General features: G+C 38.8%; 1 protein-coding gene across 14 annotated transcripts in view; it reads right to left on the bottom strand.

Annotated features, from left to right (window-relative positions):
* Nucleotides 1-26,772, bottom strand: part of DMD (dystrophin) — a 1,208,865-nt gene that overhangs the window by 13,621 nt on the left and 1,168,472 nt on the right. For 9 of the 14 annotated variants that reach the window (XM_074905425.1, XM_074905436.1, XM_074905471.1 and 6 more), the window contains 8 exons: nt 25,387-25,523; nt 24,582-24,620; nt 19,975-20,040; nt 18,600-18,665; nt 15,378-15,536; nt 7,665-7,908; nt 7,203-7,326; nt 3,066-3,158 (listed from right to left, as the gene is read on the bottom strand). In XM_074905425.1, the coding sequence (XP_074761526.1) occupies nt 3,066-3,158; nt 7,203-7,326; nt 7,665-7,908; nt 15,378-15,536; nt 18,600-18,665; nt 19,975-20,040; nt 24,582-24,620; nt 25,387-25,523 (928 nt within the window). Of the gene's footprint in view, nt 1-3,065; nt 3,159-7,202; nt 7,327-7,664; nt 7,909-15,377; nt 15,537-18,599; nt 18,666-19,974; nt 20,041-24,581; nt 24,621-25,382; nt 25,524-26,772 lie in introns of those variants that run through there. The other 5 variants (XM_074905445.1, XM_074905532.1, XM_074905515.1 and 2 more) reach the window with 3 other exon arrangements.

Below are 26,772 nucleotides of genomic sequence, written 5' to 3'. Positions count from 1 at the left end.
ACCCAAGTAGTTTGAATTCACCTTTCAAATAATATTTCATAAATTCCTTTATCACAACACACTCCTGAATGCAAGACTGGGGTGACTGAGTTTCTTGCATTTGACGATGTTACAATTCTACTTAGTAAGAATTAATATAAGAAAATGTATATTTTATAGGTCTGTGCTCCGTGCTTGTTTCGGCTTATTGTTCTGTTTCCTGAATACATACAAATAGCTTGAGATTCAATGCAACCTGTAACACAAAGAAATAAAATATTACTTGCACCACGTCTGAATCCTTACACTATGCCCTCTTCTCGGGCTGCTTTGCCAAACTGCTTTCACTCTTTTGCAATTACACTTTGATCTTATATTATAGATTAGAAACCTGAGATAACAGACTTGCACCTCAACAGCAAAAAAGCCCTTGATTCAGAGGTTTATTGAGACCAGCCAAGGGTGCTTTCTTTTCTCTGTCCTGCAGTCTTGTAAATCGTAAGTCATATCCCTGACGCCTCTGGAAACCGACTGACTACAGCATCCTTCATCTCACAATAAAGGCCTCTGTGAGGCTGTGGCAAATTAGTTGTGGATGTAAGCTTTGTTTATGCAGGTATCAGTTGAATATCATTTAATCGTTAAAATGGGAGTAGAAGAAAACAACAACTGAAGTTTGCATGTGATCTCAGTAAAATTGACTATGTAAGTAGCCTTCTATATCAACCAGTGAATGGAAATCCATTTGCACTGGTTGTGGGACAAACTATTTCTCACAGGGGGTCTGACAATTCTTATTCCTCAACCAAAAGCAATTATCCAAACATGGCATTCGTGCGAATGCATCAAAAGATACATGAAGAACAGAGAAACCTAACAGAGGTCCTAATATCCTTAGCCAAAAACTGGTACAATTCTCCAAAACACGAATGACTTTTTCTCACAGCTGGACTAGTCTTTTTGTGTAACAAAGAGAGAGAGAGGAAAGGGCAGATCCTGGCTCAGCCTGACAGTGCCTTGGTCAGGCCCAGAAGAAAAGCCCCGTGCCCGTAGGAAGCTTGACTCTGCCTGAGGGCCTGTGCCTGCTCCTGGCTGCTGCACCAGAAGCTCCTCTCACCTCTCGCCTGAGGACAGAAGACAACACATGTCAAACAAAGACTGTGCCTCCTCCTCACTCACAGCCCTCCACAGAACTAGAGAGTATTTTTGTCCTCTATGGCTGCTAGTCAGTTAGGAAAGTATAGGAAAGTATATAAGCTGCAGTCTTTTTTAGGGATGCTTGTGATTACATACTACATGTTTAACATAGTTACTGAATGGAGAAACAAAATAAGGGAATACATTCTTTCTCAGTATTTAAATGACCACATTTTGCATCCCCAGAATTAAAGTTATAACCTGCAGAATTAAAATATTAACTGATGTTACCTATTTCAAATATTTTTGCTTTTCCCCACTTAATTTTATATTCTGTCAGTTTGATTCAGGAAGCTATGTATTTTTCACTAGTAAAATAAAATTAAAAACGTTTTCTATTCTCAGTCAGTAGGAAGTGATATCTAACAGAGTGACCTCTACCTATTTATACATGGGAAATGAATTTCTGTATTTCAAATATCTCATTAACTGTTGTTTCATTAATTGTCCCTATTTTACTTAAAACTAAGCTTGTTTTTAAGATGAAACACTATCAGTGTAATCAGCTATGATTACAAATTAGATACCATATTTCGTGACTATTTTAACACATAGGGTATCTACATCTAGACACATATGATTAAGCAAGATCTCCTATAGGCAACATATTTACACAAATGATGGTCACTGATAAGAAAGCACTGTCTGTTGCCACCTTGTGTACACAGCAACCTTAAAAATAAGTTCATTTTTATCTACATACCAATATTTGCAAGATTCCTCATCTGGTCTCAGATCATTAATATCTAGGCAAAATGAGGGCTGGACATACGACTTTTCCATGTAATGAGGTGGAGATGAATGTAGTTAACAATATAGTGTATTAGATTTTCTTCAATAATATCTTTCTAAAAAATTCCATCTTTTGATCCATAGCACAAGATCTTATGCAGTTTATACTGCTCTCTCCTCTTCCACTGTTCACAGGTGATACCTGGTGAGAGTTGAATTTGCTTTGAAATCGAATGATGGAGAAAACTTGACTTCACTGAAAGTCTAGCATGATGGTTAACACATTCATCTACTAAAGAAGAACCTCTGGGTGATGTGTGAAACCTGTGCAAGAGGCCCTGCAGTAAGTCTATGCCCCTACTGAAATCCACTTAACAGGCTGTCCATACACACTGGGACTTTCTTTTGCCAAGAGGTTTATGTCTGAGCCTTCTTTCACAGAAACAGGTAATATCCCAAACTTCCCATCTCCTGCTAGGAATCCAAGCCATGTTTCTTGGCAGCGGAGTATTTTCTCTGCACTCAGAAAAGACCTTCTTAAATGAAACAAGATTGGACAAATAAATCCCAGTAATACAAATGCTTATCTTTAGCAAACAACAGGAATGAGCAAAATGGAAACCCTGAGAGAAATGCTGTGGCTGTACGCACAAGCGCAGCCTACGCTGCACAAACAAGCAGCCCACATGTTTTTCCTCCACCACTCTGGACCCAAGTGCTACAAGGTTGAGAACTTCAACTCAGAAGTTTAATATTAATTCAAACCAGATTCTTCTTGGAGAAAGGTAAGGACAGAAGAAAAATATGATACGACATGCTAAAAATAAATCAGCCAGGAGACTGACTGAAAAGGAGAGAAGCTGTGAGAAAAGGAACATGGCAAAAGGGAAGAGAAGAAAATACTCAGGAAAAGTCTCAGACAGACTTTGTTTCATCCACATATCTAGCGAGGGCTACCTGTGGAGGCAGCTTAAGGTAAAGGGGGAGCAGGCTGCTTCACCACTCTAAATAAGACAAGTTTCTCTACAGCTATTGTTAAAACAAAAACAAAGAACAGCAAAAAACCTGAAACCAAAACACAACCCCCTGAAAACATCAAGGAACAGAAAGCACTTTTATCTTCTTTCCTCTCATCTGCCGTGGGCAGCAGCACTTACCTCTGGAGCTGGGGAAGGAGTTGTTCAGCTGCTCCATCACTTCCTCCAAACCTGTGCTTGTGTCCTGGGGAGGGCTGAGCAGCTCATCCTCACCTGGAAAGCAAATCCACATCACTGCATGAGAGCCATTACAAAACCATCTGCTAACAGCTTGCTATTGAGTATGTCCTTCATGAACCTAAGGCTGTTCAGTTAAACACATTTTCTGCTTAGTATACAATCAAAATTTTAAAGGTGAATTTTGTGGACTATTATGTTTCTCTTTCTTTTTAAGGATCTAAGTGAAATTAAACAATGAATTTTAAACAATTAACACAATTTAATTCGTAAAAAGGGATTTAAGAAACAATCTATTCTTGTAAAAGAAGTGGGGTAAAATGTCTGCTAGGAACATTTAGTTCTACACATGACACTCGTTGTTTCAGCTTCTCTTATTCTATTAATGGAAAAAGAAATTGCTGTGTGAGTGCTGCTATTGAGCAGCTTTCTAACAGTGCTGGATTCATGTTAGCACTGCTTTGCCTAGCTGCGTAAAACAGTAGAAACCCAGATTCTCATCTGCATCAGTATTAATATTTCTGACAGTTTAATTGCATCAGATTGGCGCTCCAAGAACATTCAATTGTACTGTAAAAGGGTTTAGCAGCAGTTTAATAAAGCGAAATACATTTCTCCCACTGAATAATTTCTATAACCTGATTATAGGGCAGCAGCTTAACGGGAAATTCAATACATTTTATTTTTACTGGGGTTTTTTTGGTCATGGTTTCAGATAACTGAAATCTGTATGTTGATTTTACTGTAGATCCTAGCCTCCAATACAAATAAAGCATCTGAAAAAAGAATATATATATAAAGGATATACTTTGAGTGAGATTCTCCTTTTTTAGTAGATTTCTTTTATCACTATTAAAACACAAAAGCAATTTTGCCTGCTGTAATAACAATGAGAGGTACATTCTTATTTTGAAAATGACTAATGACCCTTTATTCTAACATGTCCTGCCCTATTCAACTTGAATAATGAACTGATGTTCTGTTAGCATTTACATTCTTTAATCATTGAGGTGCTCCATGCTACTGGAAAGCCTACTAAAAGAGATGCTAAAGGAGCACTTCAGGACTGTATATATTTCCTATTATTAGGCTTAGTGTTGGCCTCACCTTAGGGCCAGGAGTTTCACAAGACTGACCAAGAGTAATTTTTTCCCCCACAAGAAGTGGGGTAAAGTGTCTGCAAGAAGCACTTAATTCATAGAAGTGATGGGTTTCGTATCAGCTTCTTTTATTCCTTTAACGGTCTAAAAACAGCTGCTGAGACTGCTTGCAGTTTGTTCAGCTTTTGACTGGTGCTGGGTTCACCCAAGTTGACTCACACGGTGAGTTACTTTCGCAACAAGTGTTGCAGTGACAGAAGTGCCTCAGCATCAGTAATGTCCTTCCAGCCTCTGCAGGATGTCAGGGTGAAAACTCAGAGCAAGACCTTGCTGCTTCAACCCAGACTGAGGACCCTATCAGCAGAAAGCCACCTGGCCCTAAAGATCGAAAGAAGAGGGCAGTGGTTCTATGATTGTGGCCAAAAAGAACTGAGCATGGGCACTGATTTCCAAATGTCGTGGTAAGCACTGATACAAACTGAACTGTATAGACCCTCAAGACTGCCGTATCTTTTATTTAAAGTGCATTATTTTTATTTTTTCTCATTTGGATGGTTTTTCTGAGCATTTTCTTGTAAATGACAAAATAAGACATCAGCCAAGCAACCCAATAAAAGTAAAGACACCTTCAGACCTCAATTACCTCTCTTTACTCAAAACAGTTTTCCCCATCCATGTTTCTGTAAAAGGCTTGGAGAACTGGGTGGGTCTCAAAGATTCTGGTGGTACGCAAATGAATTAAAGTTCAGCAACAGCCTCTTGGCTCCCATGCCTCAGAGAACCTCTTCTGCTGCTACATTACTGGGGGAGAAAGGCCAAAGATCAGGACTTTCCCATTAGGACTCTATGAGAAGAAAGGCAGAACCTTTCCACTTGCCAGGTGTATTTCAGGTTATCAAGGGATAAGCTCTTCTATTTGTAAATTAGGATCTGAGTGGGTTGCTGCTTTTACCAAATGGCTGGATAACGATGCTGGTGGAAAACCTTCTACAGTAATCTCTCCTTGAGAAAGCAGAGAGACGGAGAAGTGCTGCGGGTCTACATTCAAAGATAAAAACCCTAAGGTCTCCTTTCAAAGAGAAAACTATATAAAAGCTACCACTACATTACCTCATTGCCTGAGAGACCTAGAGATGCTCAGTATTTTCTCAAAAATGATGACTCCCTCATTACTGGGCACATGCTTGCTGCATGGGACCACTATTTACAACACCGCTCTGGTTTCCTTCACAATTTAAGAATATTTTAAGTTGTGCTTCAAAAAACTCTCAGATTAGCAAGCAAAGCTTTCTGGTGTGAAAGGAGACTCAACAAACTGAATTAGTTGCAGAACTGAGTTGCAGCTTGGTTAGTAATTCTTTTTGTAAGCTCTGCTCCATGCTGCCAACACTGTTGCTTTGCTGAGTCTCAGTATGATCATACTGGTAACAATTCAACATCTCACTGTCCTTCCACATACTGGCTCAATCAGACAAACAAACCCCCAAACAATTCATGTCTAAATATTTGCTTTAAAAATACATCTGATAATTAATTAATTCCAGTCTCAGAAGTTAAATGGGAATAATTTTATATCAAGTCAAATGAAAAGAAGTATATTATTGTATGTTGTCCTACTAAAGGATAAAATATGAAACTACAAGACTTTTAATAAGAGGTCTGGGAACCCGTGTCTTCCTACCTTTTCTTGTGTATTTTAATTAACATATTTTATGTGATAAAATTCACGGCATTTCTTCAGAAGGCCGATGCAAATTACTCCACCGATACATTTTCTACTCTGTGTGTGCCATATACAGTAAAATATTTACTCACTAGTAATACAATTGAAAAAAGATCCAAATGAAACTGCTGCTACCGGTGATTGTACTCTCACTCCCAGGATTTCACTTAAGCATTCCTAAAAGTACATTTTATTTAACTTTTTTTTTTGTTGTAGGGTGTACAGAGCCCATCTTGTTTGATAGTGGTACAGACTGACATTATGGGCTATGCTAAGGATGGAAGAAAAAGCCACCAACAAGTTGCATCTCCCACCAAGATGGCACTTCAGGCACAGCAGAATGTCCCCTCCCATTCAATTTCTCACTGCCACTGACACAGTAACACTGACTTTCACTAACCACAGTGAAAAAAAAAAAGCTCTCACTTAAGCCTCTTATTCTCCCCCAAAGCCTCTGTCTGATATACATTAAACAAATTTCTGTGCAAGAAGCGGAATATTATCATCAGACATCAAATATTATCATGTTGAAGTAATTTTAGCACATTTGCTTAAAGATGCTGCAACAGTTGATTGCTTTTATACTCGCAGAAAATTCTTACTACTTGGTAATAAATACTTACTAATTATGTAACAGATAGGAAATTAGAAAAATGCTACAGAGCAGTTACTAAAACCACCAAAATAATAATTCCAGCCTCTAGCTACAGAATATTATTACTTAACCTTACTCCACAACTTGTATGATGTTCGTTATCACATCTGATGTGATATTTAGAAAAGACACTGCATGAGCACTGCCCATGAGTGACAGCTCAATCCTACTGACTGAGCCAGGAAGTATGAAAAATAAGATCACATCAATTAATATGGAGATGATTAATCATACACTTAATCTCTTAGCCATAATTAATACTATGTACATTTAAATTGGCCATGTCATGCTTAACAGCTGAAAGTTTGAATAAAATATCTTTTTAGTGATACTTGTTTTCAAAAGTCAAGCCCTGGCTGAGCTTTGTGTTTAAAGTCAAAATATTCATGCTACTGTGCATCACAATCAAAAGCAAAAGCCTGAACCATAATGAAGATGTAAAGTGTAAACAGCCAGATGACATCAAAGACCATTGCAAATGTCTACTTCATTCTCATTTGAACTAAACAGGAGAGAAGGGTATTTTCTGTCTTTATAGATCCTTTTGCTGGAAAATGGGACTATAACTATTTTTTATGACAATATGAACTTTCTTATCTTACCCATGGTTTCTGAAGTCTGGCTGCCAACTACACGAAGAAGCATTGGCTGACTGCTGTCTGACCTCTGCAAAGAGGTAGAAGGAGATGATAGTGTTGTACCATTCACCTTGGCATCTGCCTGCGGCTGAAAATTCAAGAAAAAAAGAAGAGGTTGTTATTAACAACTCAGTACAATTGCACAAATCTTTATCTCTGTATTTTTTAGTTATTCCATGAATACACACCATGTTGTCTATTTTTAAGTAAATATATACATGCAATTCTGAATAAAGACAAGACTAAATAAGTACACCAAAACATGATTTCACCTTCTCACTTGCATCCTGTAGAACAATTTAATATTTTTCTCTGACTAGCCTCTACAGCTATGGTTTCTTGGAATGTTGTTGTTATTGATAACACTTCACACCCTGTTTGGAAAATTACTCTGCAGAGATCTAGAAGAAAGGCCTGAGGACTCACCTGCTCCAGCAGCTGCCTCAGCCTGTGCAGCTGTGACTCCAGCTGTTTGTTGTGATCCTCCAGAATCTGCATCCTGGCCTCCAGGCGGCCCTTGTGCTGGCGAAGCAGCTTGGCTTCTGCAATGAGCTCAGCATCCCGGGGGCTTTGTGGAGAAACTGGCATCATCTCCGGTGGGGATGGCAGTGGAGACAGTCCTTTGTGGTCATGCTGTTGCTTCAAACGGTCGTACTCTGCTTGCAAGTTTCTGTTGAGAAAGTGACAAGGAAGTAAAAGCTTTATGAAGCCCAAATAGGGTGGTGCAGGCTATCCTCTGCCGGGGCAGGGAGAAGGCACCTCTTCTCATGTGGTGTGATGTGTCCAACTACTGGGGGAGCAGAGTCACCTGTACCATCCGCCTTTCATTCTGCTGAGTCCACATCCCTGTAGGCTTACAACTCACAGATCTATGCAGAGCAGGTATTATAGAGACCTGTAATACAAGCATTGCCTAAAGGCTCTCTGCGTCACCAGAATTCACGGTTAATTCCCTCCCAGGGCGCACTATGCAGAAGGCTGGCTGGGCTCCAGACACTCTCCTGAAGCCCGGGTACTGTCTGTCCTGGGCTCAGCCCTCCCTCGGCTTCCTGTGTTTTATCCTTCCTAGCAGAAGTCGGACTGCCTCTTCGCTTCCACGCACGGATACACTCGAGGAGTAATTAGTGCTAAAAGAGGACTTTGAGTGATCAAAGCACTTTACAGACACGAATCAAAGCGGATGCCACCTGGCTGGCCTATCTGTTTACAGATGAGAAGGCTAAGACAGAAAGGTGGTCACACAAAAAGTAAGAGCAAAACACAGAACTCAAAGAGTTCATTTGCAACTCTGCAGCTGTCAGGCAGGTCACATCACTCTCCTCTCTTCGTATCTGCAACTGCATTTCCAGCCTAGCTCTATAATTACTAACCTAACATGAGGAGAAGACAAGCTACTGAGCCAATCTGTTAAACTGCACAGCACTAACTTTTGGGGCTATAATTTCCACTTTCATTTGGACTACCTGCAGTCTACTTTATCTTAATGGCACTGCTAAACTTGTTCTTTTATTCCGTAAAACTCCAGTTCTCCTCCAGTAAAACACTCCATAGATTAATATGAGCTGTAGTGGTCCACATGAAAATAATCTACCAAGCAGGAAGAGCAAAGAAGGTAAGAAACTGAAATGTTACGGATAACAGGGTCCAAACCAGCAAAAATAGTAACTTTTAACAGAAACTTTGTAGGCAAGGGAGGTCTAATAAACTGCTCTGGGATTTTGTTGCTGTGATGTTCCTTTACAGCTTCCCAGAGTGGGGAAAAACGGCTCGATGCTCTGGTAACTGCTTACTCATCACAAGCAGTGACCCAGATTTTATTTTTTCCAACTTGCTCTTAGTGAGGTTGTGAGAACAGGCACTTTCTGCCAGTTCTGCCTGCAAACCACAATACACACTGACAGTTTGGTCTGAAGGCTTAATAGCACCTCAGAAACCTCCCAGTAAACTTTATTAAGCTCTGAAACACTTCTAAAGGTATGTTATTGCGGCCAGAACAAGAACTAAAGCAGTATGCATCATTTCACATGGATAAGAAAGCAATGCCAAGGACAAAGACAGGCTACTGACTATTTTTCAAACATACTTCTGCCTCTCAGCAGCCGCATGATGAATGCATCCTAACCCAGGATTGTGCCTCCCCGCTCCACCCCCGCCAAGAATATAATCCCTAAGGGATGTCTGACCTACACGATCCCTCCTCTGCAGAAGTTTTAAAAGGTTAAAAAAAGAGGTTGATCATTCTTAACTACAGGTTGTTCCAAAATTCAAAATTCCCTTCTCTAAAACCCACACAAGGAGGGAAGACTATGGAGAGGTTTTTTCCAAAGTTTTTTGTTGTAATGAAATACAGAGTTTCAAGTCCATGAAAATTATCTGGAAAAAAGAAAGAAGGGCTATACTGGGTTTTGCCTTCCACATGACTTAATGTCTTCTGATACTTCTCGCTGAATGTACTGGTGAATAATTAATAAAAATACAAAAGGGAACAGGAATGAGCAGGACAACAGTATCACACACAGTCTTAATGCAGACTAAAGTTTATACAGGATTGATCATTAAGCTTGTTTTTCACCAAGTCTGTACATAGTGGCTATCACTACCCCATGAGGACTTTCCCAGATGTATGATACAAGCAATACTTTACAAACAGCAGACTCAAAAGTTTGAAGGGCTGTAAAGCAAAAGATAAGATATCACCCTACAGGAAACTAAATAAATGCACTTGGTCATACTTACAACATAATCAGGTACCTTGCTAAAAGAAATCCACAATTACCGCCTCAACTACCAACAGAGAGAAGTCCTTCCAGTAACTATAGTATTGAAAAACAAGTGAGGACTGGGGAGTAATCCAGATAAAAATACCTTCCTGTCTGATACAAAATAGTTAAACACTCTTTCTGAAAGCCTACAGAAAAAAATTGTAAATTATATTGCATATTATCCAAGCAGAGATATGTCTGAATTTGTGAGTTCTGTAATTAAATACAGTAATATTGTTGGAACAAAGGAATGTCATTTTGAAGGACGCAGGTGAGTTTGCCCAGAGCACCTGTGTCACTGAGTTTTCCAGCTGCACCTTTTCAGTCCAGCTACACAGTCCTTAGTCCAGAGAATGACAACTCATCATAGCAACCACTTTCAGAGCCGTAGGAGTGATGTGGAGTGCAGACGATCAATAGTATCGTAATAATTGGGATCTAAACACACATGAATGAAGATCTGTATTAACATAGGGGAAAAAACCTGAAAATTAAATGAGAAATAATTCGAAACCTGCTGTAAGAATATCCTAGAAGAGAGAACAATCGCCTCTTATTCCTACCTCTGGAACAGTTTTATGCTGTGTGGTGAAAAAGGATTGCTCCTGCATGCCAAGCATCCAAGGCACTGCCCACAGCCTGCAGTGTAAAGCCTCTGTGTCACAAGCAAAGGTGTGCTCTGACATTTTCAGCATAAAACGGGACATAAGAGAAACAGGAGATGTAAAAGCATAATCCTCTCTAAATGAATGCAACTGAGCAAGCACAGGCAGTACTGGGAAACTTGGCCTCCCTTCACCATAACGCAGGCTGGGTGACTTTTACATCCTCTTGTCACAAACAAACAAAGCTGCTGCATGTTCTGATCACTGGGAAAATATATTCTACTTCAATAAGAGAAACATTCAAAGAAAACCCCATTTACTATGCTTGCACCTCTTTGAAGCATTCATGAAGAAAAATAACAAAGGAAGTATAAAATGTAACCTTGATTTATGCAACTGTAAAGACCTGGGTAGTAAAGAGCTCATGAGTTATTAATCATATCTATCACTGGCAGCATTAATTGCCTGGCGACAGAAATCCTGGTGGATCCCATTTGCTGAGTAGTCCCCTCAGAGGCAATTGAAAATTTGTGAATTTGTGTTATTTTTCATCTCCCTAAGGAAAGTCAGTGGTCTGAAGAAAGAGACAAAGCTGGTAACTGAACCACCTACCCCTGTCCCTCCCTAGAGTGCCAGTGTTTACTCACGATGCTTCACACTCAGAAAACCTAGTTCCCCTTCTTCAATGCCAAAATAAATACAAAAAGGAGACACAGCATGTTTAGAAATGTATCACTGTTTTGCCACTGTCAACTACACAGAAGGAACTTATTTGAGAAGGCCATTCATCAGTCTTCAGATCTGAAGGAACACCATAGCTGCACGGAAACAGTGCAGCTTTGAGATCTGGGGTATTAATGCTTCTCCAATGGCACACAGCCCACTGCACTCTCAGTGCAAGGCAGGAAAGTAAAGGAAAGGCAAATAGCTTTGGCCGGACATCTCCCTTACTTCTTGTTACAGGACAGCTAAGAGCTGGGGGGAAAACAAGAGAATGCAAGAGAAGTCTCCCTTTTACAGGAGTATGTCACTGATCTTGATTCGACTAAAATATTAGGAAATGTTCACTTTTTTTAGTCATTAAAACAGCAGGAAAGTATTTTAATTCTTTGCAAAAAGTTCTGAGTCTCTGCCACTGCAAACCTATATGCTTTCTATTTAATGTTAGTACAGTGCATCCTAGTCAGCATAACCTATTCTAAAATATAACCTATGCAATGTACTGCTCTGGATGGACAGCAAAAATCTGTTTTCTCTGCTTCTGAAATATATTCACTCATTAAAGAAATTTCAAAACGGTTTTGGGATAGTTTTATAATTGGGTTTTTCTCTTATATTGCAATATAGTAATACTGTTTTCCATAGCAAGACTACTTTATGTCTACTGAATACATAAAAAACGGTCTTATCGCAATATTCCATGTGATGTAAAACTGAGCATGAGTCTGAAGGCCTAATACACAAATGAAACATTTTCACCAATTGAAAATATTCTCTAAAATGCTCACATTTTAGCAAATATAAATTATTTAACTGTCAAATTTTAGCCATAAATTATTTAGGGAAGTCATATTTGCCAGCCACAAAACCACCAAGGTCTCAAAATGCTAGCAGATAAATAATGAATATCTAACAAGAGGCCCCTGGAACTGGAAGAAAACCTGTGTCACAGCTAGGTTAGTTTATAAGTTGGATAATACATTTCAGAAGAATTCCAATAAGCACCAGACCTTTTTAAACTGTCCAAAAGCAAAACCTCAGAATTACAATTTCAAAGAGTCTTTTTCACTTAAGTAACAAGTCAAGATGGAAATATTTGGAGACCAGAAACTGCAGCTGAAAACCAAATAGAGGTCAGAATTCAATAAAGAGCTCAAAAGAGATGAAGAAAAGTCAAAACATGAAGCAAAAAAGAGAAGGGCTTTTTTTGAAAAGCAGGAAACCGTGGAGAACGGAAGAAAAAGAGAAATGACAGTGAAGTGTTTTGAATATTGTGGTACTGCTTCTTGTTGGTACTTGATGCAGAGTTCCCAAGAGCTGCTGAGAAATGACTGCATGCGCTGACTCTAACTGTAAAATAATACAAGACAGAGCAGAGAGAGCAAAAAACTTCATCGTCAGAAATCACCAGAAGTGTATGCAACAAAACTTCTGTCGATGTAGACAGGGAAGGATGACTATCTAACACCAGTAGCTGCCCAGCCACTTGCCCTACTGGGTTTAAGCACCACATCCAGCTCAGCGCCAGCAAGGAGACATGCCCTAAGAACAAGACCTAAAGTATTTACAATGGAGATCAAAGAATTCAGGTGCTTTAAGGCTGGGGCTGAGGACCGAGAGTTCACAACGTGCTTTGCATTGTGTTCAGCTCATTCCCAAGCAACAGATTCACTGAGTCTTTATGCTGAGGCAATAAACAACCTTTACTTGGAGGACATTTTTAGGATCAGCATGGGAAGGAATATGTGTTCACCCACTGGAACCGAGTTCAGGAATTAGGTCTCAGGTTGTTGATTATCCTTGGCAACGGCTAAAAAAGGTTTTCACAAACTCAAAGGAGGAGAAAGACTAGAAAACGGAAATCTAAAGGGACAAGACTGTTTTTTAAAGGTAGATAAGTTATATGAATGGCTCCTGACTGACCCTGTCTGAACGGCTTATTTCTCTACACAGGAATCAGTGTTTCCTCCATAAAATCATAGTTATCTGGCTGTGACAAGCTATCAGGACAACAAGAACTTGCTCGTTTTTGAGTATCCGCCTTACATTTTAAGTACAAGTTATTTATAGCAGTTTGCAGAGACAAAAGTCATGATTTTGTCATAATCAATGGAAATCACAGCGGTATGACCTCCACGCTGTCCTACAGAAACAGATCTTGTCCCTGCTGTACTGAGACCTGAAGCATCCGCAAAAGGCGAGGTTGTTTGCAGTGGCATCCCACTCCTAACTGAGCCTTTAACTGTACAAATGAGAAAACATCAGGCTATAATCAAGATTATAGTCTACTGCTCTTGTATAATCCAGGATTAGCAAACTTCAAAACAGGTATTTTTAAGGTGTAATTCCTGTCAGAAATAATTTAACATGCTACTCTTCCTCAGTAGTTGTTATGTTAAATAAAGCTCATACTGCAATTTAAGGCATAAACCCCAAAAAGGAATTGTTCAGACTATTTAGCTGTCTAACCCCAGGTTATACTAACGTTCACATCCCATATTTCTAATCTAAAATGAAGGTGCTTTAAAAGCCATCCTCCTTTCTGGTGCACAGCTTATTTTCTATACAGACAGAAAACCATTACATTTTTTTTTCTTCCTAGTGCTGTCTAAAAAACTAACATTCCTCCCCTGAAAACTAAGCTATTTCACTATCTGTACAGCACTAGTTATGCAATATTTCTTAACTACAGAGGTCCTGTATGCAAGGTATGATGGCTTATCTCAAAATACTGATTTTTTTCCACTTTGGAAAGTACTTGGGCTTTATGTACTATGTAGTAGGAAGTCTGGGGTTTGTTTCAAACAAAATCTCATTGCTGTTTAGAGAGCAAGAGCTTCGTTTACTACAGCTTTCTGTCTGAAACTCTTTCCTCATCCTTTATGCCTATTGATCCTCTATGTTCTCCTGATAAAAGTGTGTGATGAAGCCACTGTAATTGATTAGTACCATCCAAAAAAGACTTATGCATGGAGAGAAGATCTATGACACTGCCAACTCTTGCATTATTTTCTTGACATGCCTAAGGTAAATGATTACTGCATTAAACCCTCAATGTAAACAAAAGTACCTAGCTCTTAAAGAAGCAAGAAAAAAGAGCATGAAAATGCCAATAGACTCTACTATAAAAGCTGAAGATAGCAGAATGCAAACAAAAATATTGGGTTTTAGATCTAAATTACTTTTATTTTAGAGTCTGATTTTAGTAGTTCATGGCTGCAATTACAAATCTGCCAGGGTCGAGATCTGCCAGTTTCTGTGCTGATGGCCCAGGACTTCAGAGTATCATACAAAGACGACTGCAGTGTTGTGATGCTGCAAGAATCGAGTTTGGGTTTTTTTTTAATGATTAATGAAGGTAACTTCAATTAAACTTGAAATTAAAAGTGGTAAATGATAGTTGGTATTTAAAGGCTGAAGAAATGGCAACAAGCAACGCCAAACAAATAAAAAGATGACCCAACTTTTAACCACTATGAAAGTACTCAATTGTTTGAAGAAAATGCACCTTTATAATTAATTTTATCCCTAAAAATGCCATCAAAGTGAATTCCATCTAACTGTACAGTACAATTACTTCAGAGATTCAAGTGAACTGAGAGAATTTAAAAATCTCATGTATCCCAATGACCAACTTTTTTGAAAAAAGCCTGCCTTTCCAAGAACTTCTGCCTGTCTCTTCCAGAAAGGGGCTCAGTAATCTACACACCCTTCCCTCACTTAACAGCAAAATAAAGTAACACAGGTCTGAAGCTCACTATTAACATGAAAATAAAGGAAACAGTAGCACAGAAGGAAATATTATGAAACACAGCCAGCCGAGCCTGTCACAGGTGGCACCATGAGTATTAGAGTATTAGGTGCCCCACGCATGTGTGAAGCTTGCCATTTTGGAGGTTTAGTGAAAGAAACAGTGCTGATTCACTGCTGCACTGAGAGTGGGACTGAGTTAATGATGACAGGATTTCAGTCTCAGCCCTTACAGACAGAAAGCTTCCGCTTTGCCTTGAAGTATGTGCCTGAGGGCTGCAGCAGCTGGCGGCAGGACCCACCTGTTTTCCTCCTCCAGGTCTGCGAGGATTCTCTCCAGTTCCCCTCTTTCCTCACTCTCCAGAGAAATCAGGATCTGGGCAGGGCTTCGGGGCTGGCTCAGGGGGGACTCCTGGTTCAGACTTTGGCAGTAGTGCTGGATTAACAAGTGTTCATCATCGCTGGAAAACAGAGGATAAAACAGGCTGTTCCCTTCCTCATTTTTAACTGTGCAGTGCATATGAGGAGATGATTCACTCCCAGTCTTCATTTCTTACAAAGAGATTTGCTGAACTCTTTGTAATGAACAGCAGAGCAATGTAACTTAAAGCAAAATCTGCTGAACTGTTTCACTTAGTGTCTGGTAATTTTCGTTCTCTGCAGAGTCCACCTCTTTTCCACTCTGCCTCGCAGATAGTTAAAGCCAAGCTTTGCCACAGCTGACAAACTAGCTTTCCTCTTTTGCCTAACTTCAATTAGGAATTTGCTTTAGAAAAAGGCCATCTTCTGCTGCCTGATCTGTATTGCACAAGGGTCATTCAAGCAAAGGCAAGGCATTTACTTTCACACCTACAAACTCTCCTTATGTAATAAAAGTGTCCTTTATCTATTTTTCTCTATAAAATTGTAAATGAGGTGAAATAAACAAATATTGACTTAATCTAACGAAATTACGCTATTTTTCACTGAGGTTTGTTTTTGGTTTTTTTTTTTTTAAATATTACAAGTGATGTACTCTGCCAGAATGCAAATATATTCTCTTTAATACATATGCTATCTCTCTTTATTTCTATTGCTCCCAAGGCTGTCCAGCATTTGAAACAGAAACATCTCTGTAAGAGAAAAGCAAATCCAATTCTGCAGACCTTGACCACCTCCTAGAATTACGTGGGTGTTTTAGGTGCTAAGAAGATGCATCCAGGTCCTAAGCTACGCAGATAACACCAGTAGTCAGTGTGGGAAACCATGGAAAGTTTCTCTTGCCACAAGTCAAGGTCACAAAAAAATGACACTGCTGTTGGGAATCTTGTTTTGCTGGTAGTACTTATAAAATATTTCAGTCTAGTTTTTTTCTGTTAAGTTTGTAAACCAGAATTTAACAGGCATTTTGAATAGCTGTTATTGTTAAAAAATTAGAATTGTCTTTGTTTCCATTTTGTTCCAGAAAATGTTAATCATGCCATTTTATAGACTGCAGGAGCGCTAAAGCAATGTAGAGCACATTAACATTAATTCATGACAGGGAACTATTAATTGTTCACAATGGGCATCCTTTCCTTTTTCTAAACAAAATATTAAAGGCTTGCCAGTTCCTAAATTTATACTTTTCATGAAGCACTTCAACTGTGATTTCTTTCAAACAACTGCTTTGCATTTATAAATCCTTATGCATCATAAGTGAATTAACATTGAAAAAGTGACATAACAATTGTAATATGTCACTTTGGAAGACATACTCTTTCTGTGTGATTTTCAGCCTGAACACGTTTTGTATACATAATTGCAACGACACTGCATATCGAAATGTTTTCTGGTATCTATACACATTATCTCTTTATTTCCCTCCTTCCCTGTCTCCATCTATCACTCTAACTGCAATTATAAGCCTGATAATACAAAACCTGTAAGAATGTCAGCAAATAATACTTAAACATAACTTGACAGACAAACCAGAAAGAACTACAGTTGCTAATTCATGAAACTTGACTTTTCTGCAATTTGTATCTGGATCATATTTCTTCCAAAATTCAGAATGCACAGATTTATTCTCATTTTAATAGTACCAAATGAGTAACAAACTGGACAGTCAGTAGTTAATTTATTAACTGAATCATTTAATACAACTTTCAATTAACCAAAGAATGAATTGAACAGTAAGACCAAAGTGTAATACAAAAGATACTGCTTATGTATGTTTTGTGACTAATGACACTAAAGTAAAAATCCATATATAATAGTGTTACTACATCCATAACAATACAAAATTAACATAGGGCTTGGAAACAAAGTTTTCATTAACTGAGTGAAACTATACTGACATTGTGTATACATTAGTTTTGAGGTGTCATTTGAACTTTCTCCTTTTCGAAGCAATAGATTATAACAACGTACTTGGGTTGTACAAGGGATTTTCTTTCAAAGTTGGGAGGTAGCAATCCTACCACGCCAAAAGAGAAACTTATTACTGTCAAAAAAATCTCACAGGCTCGCAACTAACCTTATAAAATACTAGTGATTTGGAATCTCAGTTTAAGTGAATTAAAACTGGCCAGAGTACTGTGCTTTAAAGGAATGCTACAAATTTAATAAAGAGAAGATTCTGCCTGAATTTTCAAAAAAATCCACACCTTAAACTGTGGTAAGGATGAGATTATGTAGAACAGAAAAAAACACTTATAGAGAAGTTGGGATTTGAGTTTTTTTCGTATTTGATTGATTTAGAATCTGTGCTATGGCCTCTCCTACACAGTTCATTAACTCACACCAAATTTTCAAGCACGACAATGACTTATGTGCTCCTATCCTGCTTTTAGAAACATTACTCACAGTTTTCTAGTTATATGTCCTTTCATTCAGAGCATAAACAAGATCAAGAAAATTGTGAGAAAGGAGAAATATATTATTGTGCCAGAAAACCACAAAAAGGTCTCGGTGTGACATTAGATTGAAATACTTTTTAAAAATGAAAATTTTTATTTATTACTTTAAATGTGAAGTAGTACAATGAATGCTTGTCAGTGATCTGTCCAATTTAAAGTTTACTACTTCTAATACTTCATGATGAGTCCCTCCTGGCTTACATTTGCAATATATTTTGGGTATTTGTCGAACAAAGGCCCACTAAACTTCTGAATGACACTTTGCCCACAACATTTACCAGCTTACAGCAATTTAACCATGATTAAGTTCGCAGTACAGATAAAAGGGTTATCTTTTTATCTTCACCCTTTAAACACATCAGATGATGAACATTTTTTCCAATATGAGAATAAGTCAGTAATTCCTTGGAAGAAATCAGTAATTTTATTTCTGAAGGTATCAATCATCTGTTGCATAAATTTGGTATTAAGCTATAAGCCAGGAATCTAGGCATTTACAATACAAACTGAAAGAGCATGAGTTCATCATTAAACTGAACAAGACGTGATACATGGCCAAGCAAATTCAGCACTACAGAATTTCATTAGAAGTTATTAACCTTCACAAGAAAACACATGTCAAAAATATTAAGACAGCCTACTTACATGCTCTCATTAGGTGAAATACTGTCATTTAGATAAGAACCATTGGTGTTCTCCATTTCTGCTAGCCTGTGGAAAAATAAACAAGACTCATTAGAATCAATTATGTTTTCCAGAAACTTTATTTGCTCTAACATTCCTGAAAGAATTAAAGAGCATGATGTTTTTGATGAATTTGAAACTCAAATTAATTTACACTCACTGTTGACTACCAAAAAGTTTTGCAATAAGCTATCACAAAGGATTGTTTATTTGTTACAATGACCTGTCTAAAACTCACTTCTGTTTTCAACCCTTTCTCTGAGGTTGCATTCCACTCTTCACGATTAATTAATTCCACAATCAAAGAAGGCTTTAAGATGCCAGGGGATTAGACAAATTGCTTTGTACCTGGCAACGTCATCATCAGAACTGTAACGATCAGTCATTTCTCATTGGTTTTCAACACTCAGCCCCTCCTAAATGTCCTGCATAATTCAGAAATACCTCTACTGATCAAGTGATTTTGGGGGAGAGAAAGAGGAGGCTGCAATAACTATTTTTCATTACCTCAACCCTTGCAAATTTGCTTGCCTGGTAAAAAAAAAAATTCTTATTTGTGCAATTAACCCACTTTTTGATTCTTAAGAGCAGTATGAAAGCAGACAAGTGAACTAAAGTGGCAATACACCACTATTTTAATCCTCCAAATCAAGGAAAAATCCCATTTGTGGTATTCCACAAGGTGAATTACTTAACATTAAAATGGCACTTGAGATTCACATAGAGTTTGGAGGTTTCGGCTCTTCTGATTTGTATGATTACACCAGGGCACATATTAAAAACAAAACCCTATGCAGAATCATAGAATGGTTTGGGTTGGAAGGGACCTTTAAAGGTCATCTAGTCCAACCCCTCTGCATCTTCAACTACATCAGGTTGCTCAGAGCCCCATCCAGCCTAACCTTGAATGTTTGCAGGGATGTGGCATCTATCACCTCTCTGAGCAACCCGTTCCAGTGTTTCACCACCCCCATCACAAAAAAATTCCTTCTCCTATCTAGTCTGAATCTACTCTCTTTTAGTTTAAAATCAGTACCCCTTGTTCTATCACAACAGGCCCTATTAAAAGTCAGTAACCTGAGTACACAGCTTAACAAAGACCCCACAGGACCTAACAGATGCTTCTGACCACATACATGCTCTGGCATGCGAGTTAGTTGGCAGGCCGGTTAACAGCAATCATGGACGATGCTCTGCATCCCAGAGCCTGGAAAGCAAAACCCCAAACCCTATGTTTCTTTAAGAAGAGCTCAGGCAGCAGCTAGCCTTTGGGGTTTTTATTTTTTAAAATGATTGTTTAGAGAAAGATCTGCCTAATGTCCAGCTGGTCTCATACCTGCTAGCATAATGTTCAATGCGTGAATGAGTATCATCATGTGAAAGCTGAGGGGACGAGGCAGGCCTATAAGGCAGAAAACACTGATTAATCACAAACAATACCCCCTTAAAAGTAAAAAGACACTTAGCTATGCCTATACCCTCACATCTCTATGCCTTATGCTTACGCTACGTTTGATAAACAGCAAGTTACAACTCCAGGTGCTGTGTGTGCCTCCTCAAGCCATCGGTGCAATGTTTTCTGGTACCACACTGGGGATTTTGACCATTTTGCAATCCATCTGTTGCAACAACTCTTCTTCACACCAACCCCCAAAGAACCCTTTTCCAAAGGATTTATAGAAGACCTTTTGCCCTGGTTTTCCCTTCACACCTGCCTCCTTCATTGGTAATACTACTTCACATGCAGCCCTTCATCGGCTGCAAAAGACCTGCTGGGAACCTCTTCTCTGCCTCCCACCCTGCTCCAGTGCCTGCTTCCAGCACATCCCACTTAAAAAAGCCTTTAAAGGACTACTCCACGAACAACTAGAAATAAATACAAGAAACATAAAAAGTCTGAAACAAGTCTTTAATAACACACTGCAAACACTGATGATTTTGCCTAGCTTTTTTCCAGAGTTGGAATCTGAACCACAGATCAGTGTGTTATACAGGAGGACACTGTCAACTATTTTGGGTTTTCTGCCTGACAAATTAGATGGTATGAGGTCCTCTTCACTTTTTTGTTGATGAAAACAATTCATGGGACTTTTCTCATCAATTGGAGTATTGTTTATTACAGCCTCAACTCTGGCAAACGTCACCATCGAATTATGTTGCCTATGCAGTTCAAAGAGCACCCTTTGCTGCCGTGTAGGATTTTGCCAAGCTACATGTATCAGGAGGTGCTGGATTAACAAAAAATGATACAGCTTCCCAAATTGTATGACAATCTCATATTTTAGCTAAATCTCAACTTCTCTTTATTCTGCCTCTGAAGACTCTCCTTCTGGAACTCCTGACCAAAGAAGGACTTTCCCCCCATTTTAAATTGTTGGATACTGTGGTTCAGGCTGAGTCTGCCCAATGGGGACTGCACAGCATCACAAGAGCAGATAAGTTTTGTATTTACTCGTTATAAACCAAAACTGTAATAATCTTGTAGTTCTTAATGTTCCTGTTCTAGGAGTTTGATAATTCTGCAGTAAATCTACTAGATGGGTCATATTCCAGTTTTCTAATCAGTCTGCAAAGGGCTCTAGAAAATGAAGATCCTTCCAAATTCAGAGCTGTATGCTAGATACACAAAATTCATCATTATTTATGTCTGTTCTCACAGAACAGCAAAGTTTTTCTCTTGAAGACATTACAGGCCAAATATCACAAATCTCATTTTGTTTGAAATGAGCTTTGGCCTCCGACTGTACTTTTACCCGCATTCAAACATTACCACACCACACCAGAGGATAAATACTCAGTTCACAGAGCTCCTCGGTGCCACAAAGATTCATGCGGATGGGCAATTGCTTCTCTGCAATATGATATCCTATTCTGTGTAAGAACATCTACACTGACGGGATGGGAAAAGGATGCAATTTATATAGAGCAGTGGATTACGGAGCAAGATAACAACAGTATTCTGATAAAGCGATGCTATCCCCGTTTTTTATTTGTTTCACCTATAGTAGGTATTAAGCTGGTCTAAGCGGGTACTATCAATGAAAGAAGAGATTTTGGTTTCAATGCACACAGAGATGTTGCTGCTAATACTGTGCGTAGACTAGGAAATCTGTGTAAAAGCAGCTTTAGTTTTGAGCTGTATCATTCTCCTAGTCCCTCTTACCCTGGCATTGCACGTGTATTTGTACCAGTAGAAAGGGAAGGGACAGCACCTGGTTGGGATCAACTGGGCAATTAAGAGATGCCCCTTTTGGCAGTAGTGCGAGGCAAAAGATGGGCCTGACTGCATGATAGCATACTTTCTGCCTTGAAACTAAGTTTCAACTTCAGAAGTGAACAAGGTGTGTAATATATCTACATATATATATATTTCAAAGATAACACAGTGCTGTGTAACTTGTTGAAGCTGATATTGTCTCTCCATCAACATCAAGGAAGGGGATGAGGCTACATTTCCAGATTTGTCTCCACTTCAGAACATACTGCAATGGAGATCTACCTCAAACAGCTTTTTAAAAGTTTGCTTAAGAAAGCAAAGCTTTTGAGAAGCACTGCAGTCTTTGTGTTGAATTTAGCTGCTCAGAGGCACACTTCTGCCAGTATCTGAGCAAGCTTGAGAATGACTATGCTGCATTGCAGGCTGTTGTGTAGACATACTCTTAGGTGACCATCTGTGCTAGAGCTCACTGTCCTTCCTTCCTGAGCGCACATACTCAGCCCACCTAATCAATTTAAGCAGTCAGCAAGAAGGCTGAGAGATACAGACAATATTTATCCAAGATAACCATCCCTTTTACAAGGGCTCCACAGCTGCATTGCTCAAGCTGGGGTCTGAAGAAACAGCCTGGAGAATTCCAGTCAAGTGGTGATCGAGTAGCAAATACCACCTCCTGCCATTCCCTGCACCCCCAGAGACCTGGCTGGGAGGATGAGGGCACTTCTCTTGCTATTCAGCATTTCAGCGGATGCTTTGCAAGTGCAGAATTAAGTAAATTGTATTTGTGCCACTGACAGCCCACAGTCTAATTTAAATAGACACACATTCTCACAAAAAGTGTGAGCTGGCCTTTTAATGCCTGGCAAGCAGAGTATCTGTGCAAAATATTGGATAATGAAGCAGTCAGAATCACTAATCTACCAAAAAATATATATACCTATGTATTTATAAACATGTATACTACATGTTGATGTCAGGATAGTGCTAGAGTTGCTAAACACTGCCAGGTTATGATCTTCTGGAGTACTTTGAAGATTACTAAGAAAACTGGCATGAAAGCACCAGAAAAAGACAAGATTTTAGAAAACATGGGAAAGTTTTATGATAATCAGAATAAGAGGTTTGACTGTCAAAGTTGAAATCAGTCCGGTAACTGAGAAACAGCTTTACACCTGGGTAGCTCAGTAACTTGTGTTCTAAGCCTGGTGTTCTAGCACAAAGGAAAGGAACAAAGTTAGCAGAAAAAATGAAGAGCAATTCTTCACAGCCACTATTAATTTCTTAATTTTCTGCTTTCAGGAAGATACCTGAGTAGGTCTGATAAAAGGTGCAACTTCTCTGTGCAAATTCTACTGCTCAGTATTTCTCATGTTTTCTTAAGTGAGTTAAATTCCGTGTAGTATATGACACCAAACCTTTGGTGTAAAGCTACTGGTGTAGGCATACCATGATGTTACTATGGTAAGTAACTAGAATTAAGCATGTTATGGCAGCTTAATTTCATGTTACGTCAGACACAGCAATGGCTTTCCGTATTATCCAAGCTTTCTTTAAATGTTACTTTTAACTTTGTAATTGCTCTAAAGGGTAAGAAATCTAGATCCACAGTTGATTATATAGTATGCTGCAATCATCCCCAGATGCATTTATAAACAAAAGTGCATCCTAAAGCTCAAAGGCCCTCTATTTGTGTCTGGCTCCAGCCTTCTGGCATTTTCTGTGAGTGAATCCTCAACCATATGAGGTTTGCAGTACTAGCTGTGTTTGTAGAGGTAGAGCACTTTACTTAACTTCCCAATGATTTGTGCTCCAAATGAAAATTATAAATCGATATTACAATGTGTACATTTCACTATTGTTTATTCTACCAAAAATTCAATGAAGGTGCAAGCCATATACATTTCACCATATAGAAATATATAAAATTCTATTTATTAGTTTCTCATTAGTTATCAATATGTGAGTTAGAAATAATCCTTATTTAACATTATTCTAAAATCATCCATGTACCACTAGTACTAGCAAATGCCACAACTGTTAAGTATATGTATCTTTAGTTTATGCTGAGGGTATTACTACAACGGTAAGACAATGCACGTGCAGGAATGATGCAAGAATGAAAATCCATTTTCATAGCTGAAAAATCCTGCTTTTTAAACTTCTGAAAAAAATATAGTAAACATTTCCTCATTTCAACCTGCTTTCACAAATCTTACTGTAGCTAAAAAACCGTAATAAAATATCCAGTGAGCTTTGGATTAACTGGGGCACATGAGTGTGCAGTTGCGTAGAAAACCAAATTAAGCTTTATCTACAAAACGACATAATTCCTGAAACTGAATTAAATCCATCAAGTTCAACTTCTCTTTCAAAAAGCATTTAGTATACATTCAGAGGGATCGACACTTATTCAGAAACACAGGCTTTTAAACGACAAACTCTCATAAGCATTAGTAGGACTGCACCAAAATCCCTGTTAATTCGATAAAAATACATACTCCAGAAAGAGTATAAAGTACACAGTCCGGGATTGCTGGGAATTCCTGTATTTATCCCATTCTACTCATTTGGGATCAAAACATTCCTTCAGAGAGTGCACCAAAGAAAACAATCATAAAGAAAGAAGAAAATGAACTTATGTAAAACTAAACAAAGAAACAAACAAAAAAAAGTGAGGGAACGCAGCAGCAGTAGCAGCAGCAGCACACTTCAGCAAAAGTACTCACGCAGAATCTACTGGCCAGAAGTTGATCAGAGTAACAGGACTGCAAGACAAAAAATGAGGAGGTGAAGAGAGAGGCAGAAGAAACTCAGCAGCAAAATAATTACAGAAAAGTTTAAAAAAAAGATAAATCACAACAACTAAAAAACAGAAATCCAACAGACCAACATGAATGTGAAGAGCAACCAACCAAAAAGTGAGAAAAAAACCTGAAATCTAAAATTAAAAAAGAGAGAGAGCGAGAGCGCGAGCACAAGCTGCGTGCAATTGCCATTAAACAACTGATTAAACTTGTAAAAAAAAAACCAAAGGGAACTGGGTTAACTCATTAATTTCTCCATGTGCTTCATTATTGCTTTTTTTCCCCATAAAGACATCAAAGCCATTTAATAAGATTAAATTTATAGGGTGAGGAAAGAAGAAATCAGCTGGGAAGCTTGCAAACACAGTAGCCTAATTAAAAAAATAAAACCACGGAAAGATACCCATTTGGAAGAAAATAAAAATTTAATGAACAGATCATTAGTCTCCAAATTGCCATATCAAACTTAGAAGTTTATAAGGCTGTCAGTAAGATGGTAAGTATTTTTCTTTTACTAACTGAAGTTCCTGTGTAAGGACAGGTGAAAACAGATAAAGGCAATGGCAATTGGAATCCCAGCTTGTGTGTTCCTGCCAGCCAAGGTTAACAGAAATGAAAGAAATAAAGAGGCTTTATGCATTTGGGAAGTGAAGGGAGTTGGCACCAGCTGGGGACCTCAAAGAGCATACCAAACCAATTGCTACTTAGACACTTTAGAGCTACTCACGTTTCCATGTTGTCTCCCTCCAAGACAGTTTGCACAGGCAGGTAGCCCATTCGTGGGTGCTTTGCAAAATATCTTTTTGTTCGAAATTTGTTTTTTAGTACCTTGGCAAAGTCACGGACGTCTTCTCCTGAAGTTGTCTGAAAGCCACAAATCACAATGAAATCATCTTTCATGAGGTTATTAAGATTTTTTTGGTTGCCTCTTCCTTTGCTGGGTCATTTGGAAGAGCTGTGGCCACATCAAGCAGAGCTGCCAATGGCTTGACCTCCAGAACCACAAATTTTACTTATTTATTGCCATCACCTCACAATATACTATACCACAAAGCAACACAGATAGTGGGGAGGAAGGAGGAAAAACAGAAGCTCCGAAACGCCCTGACAGGCTCATGCCTCATCTCAGGTGATCTCGAGAGGACAAGCAATAATTAGACAAGAATCTGTCATTTCCTCATCTGGCTCGAGGCACTCTCTGCCTGCTTTTTGTTCAGCACAAAAATGGCTGTAATGGAGGATACACTGCCAGTCTGTGTGTCCAGCTAGCTTCTCCACTGGCTGGATCTGACTTTTACCACACGATCATCATCTGTATCTCATGAACTTTTCAGTCTACAGAAGTCAGACCCATACTCTTGGTACATTTTCTTTCCAGTTTCCCTTCTCAGCCTCCTCTGCCATTAATATTTTGATCAAAGGGAAACAAGAAGCAGGTGAGAACTGCTGAAGGCTCTTAGATCAGTTATTTCTTCTTGCACCTGTTTAATCTGAAGCTAGCAGGCATTTAAAATCAATACCCCGAGGAGAGTACAATTTGCACAAGGTTTTCTACTCCCTTGCCTGCAGTTGGCTTTCCTTGCTGCCGTAGAGACCAGCAGAGGAGCGCAAAGAGGAAATAGTTTCCTAAAGACCAGAATGAGCCAGGAAGAGTTCAAAGGATGTCTGCTGGGAAGACGCAAGACTTCTTGCGAGTCTGATTAAGAGCTGGGAGATTTTCTGAAGAATTTTAATGGAAGATTTCGTTACTTTACTCAGGCTGCACTCCTTTCTCTGCACATTGCAGAGACACTCTACTCTGAAATACTGCTCTTCTACAGTAAATTAAGTTCTTCCTGACCCACATAACGATATTGCTTCTCCAGTGTATCTAATTTGAAGGAAAGAAATGAGGTAAAAGTTAATCTTTCTGGCATTTTTTAATGAGTTCTATGCCTTCTATTTAGAGGAAGGAGGTGCTGAGACCTATCAGTCAAGCCAACCTTCACAGAGCTGCTGAAACACAGTTGTATATATTTTTAATGATTGCTGGGGTAGAAATATTAAGGATGCCCTGAAAAATAATCTGCAGAAAGACTGAAATGCATTAACAGAAAGCACAAATCTTATCCCT

Source organism: Athene noctua, chromosome 1, assembly GCF_965140245.1.
Source record: "Athene noctua chromosome 1, bAthNoc1.hap1.1, whole genome shotgun sequence".
NCBI classification, from domain to species: Eukaryota; Metazoa; Chordata; class Aves; order Strigiformes; family Strigidae; genus Athene; species Athene noctua.
The sequence above is the reverse complement of the archived record's forward strand: the minus strand, read 5'-3'. Positions and strand labels throughout refer to the sequence as shown.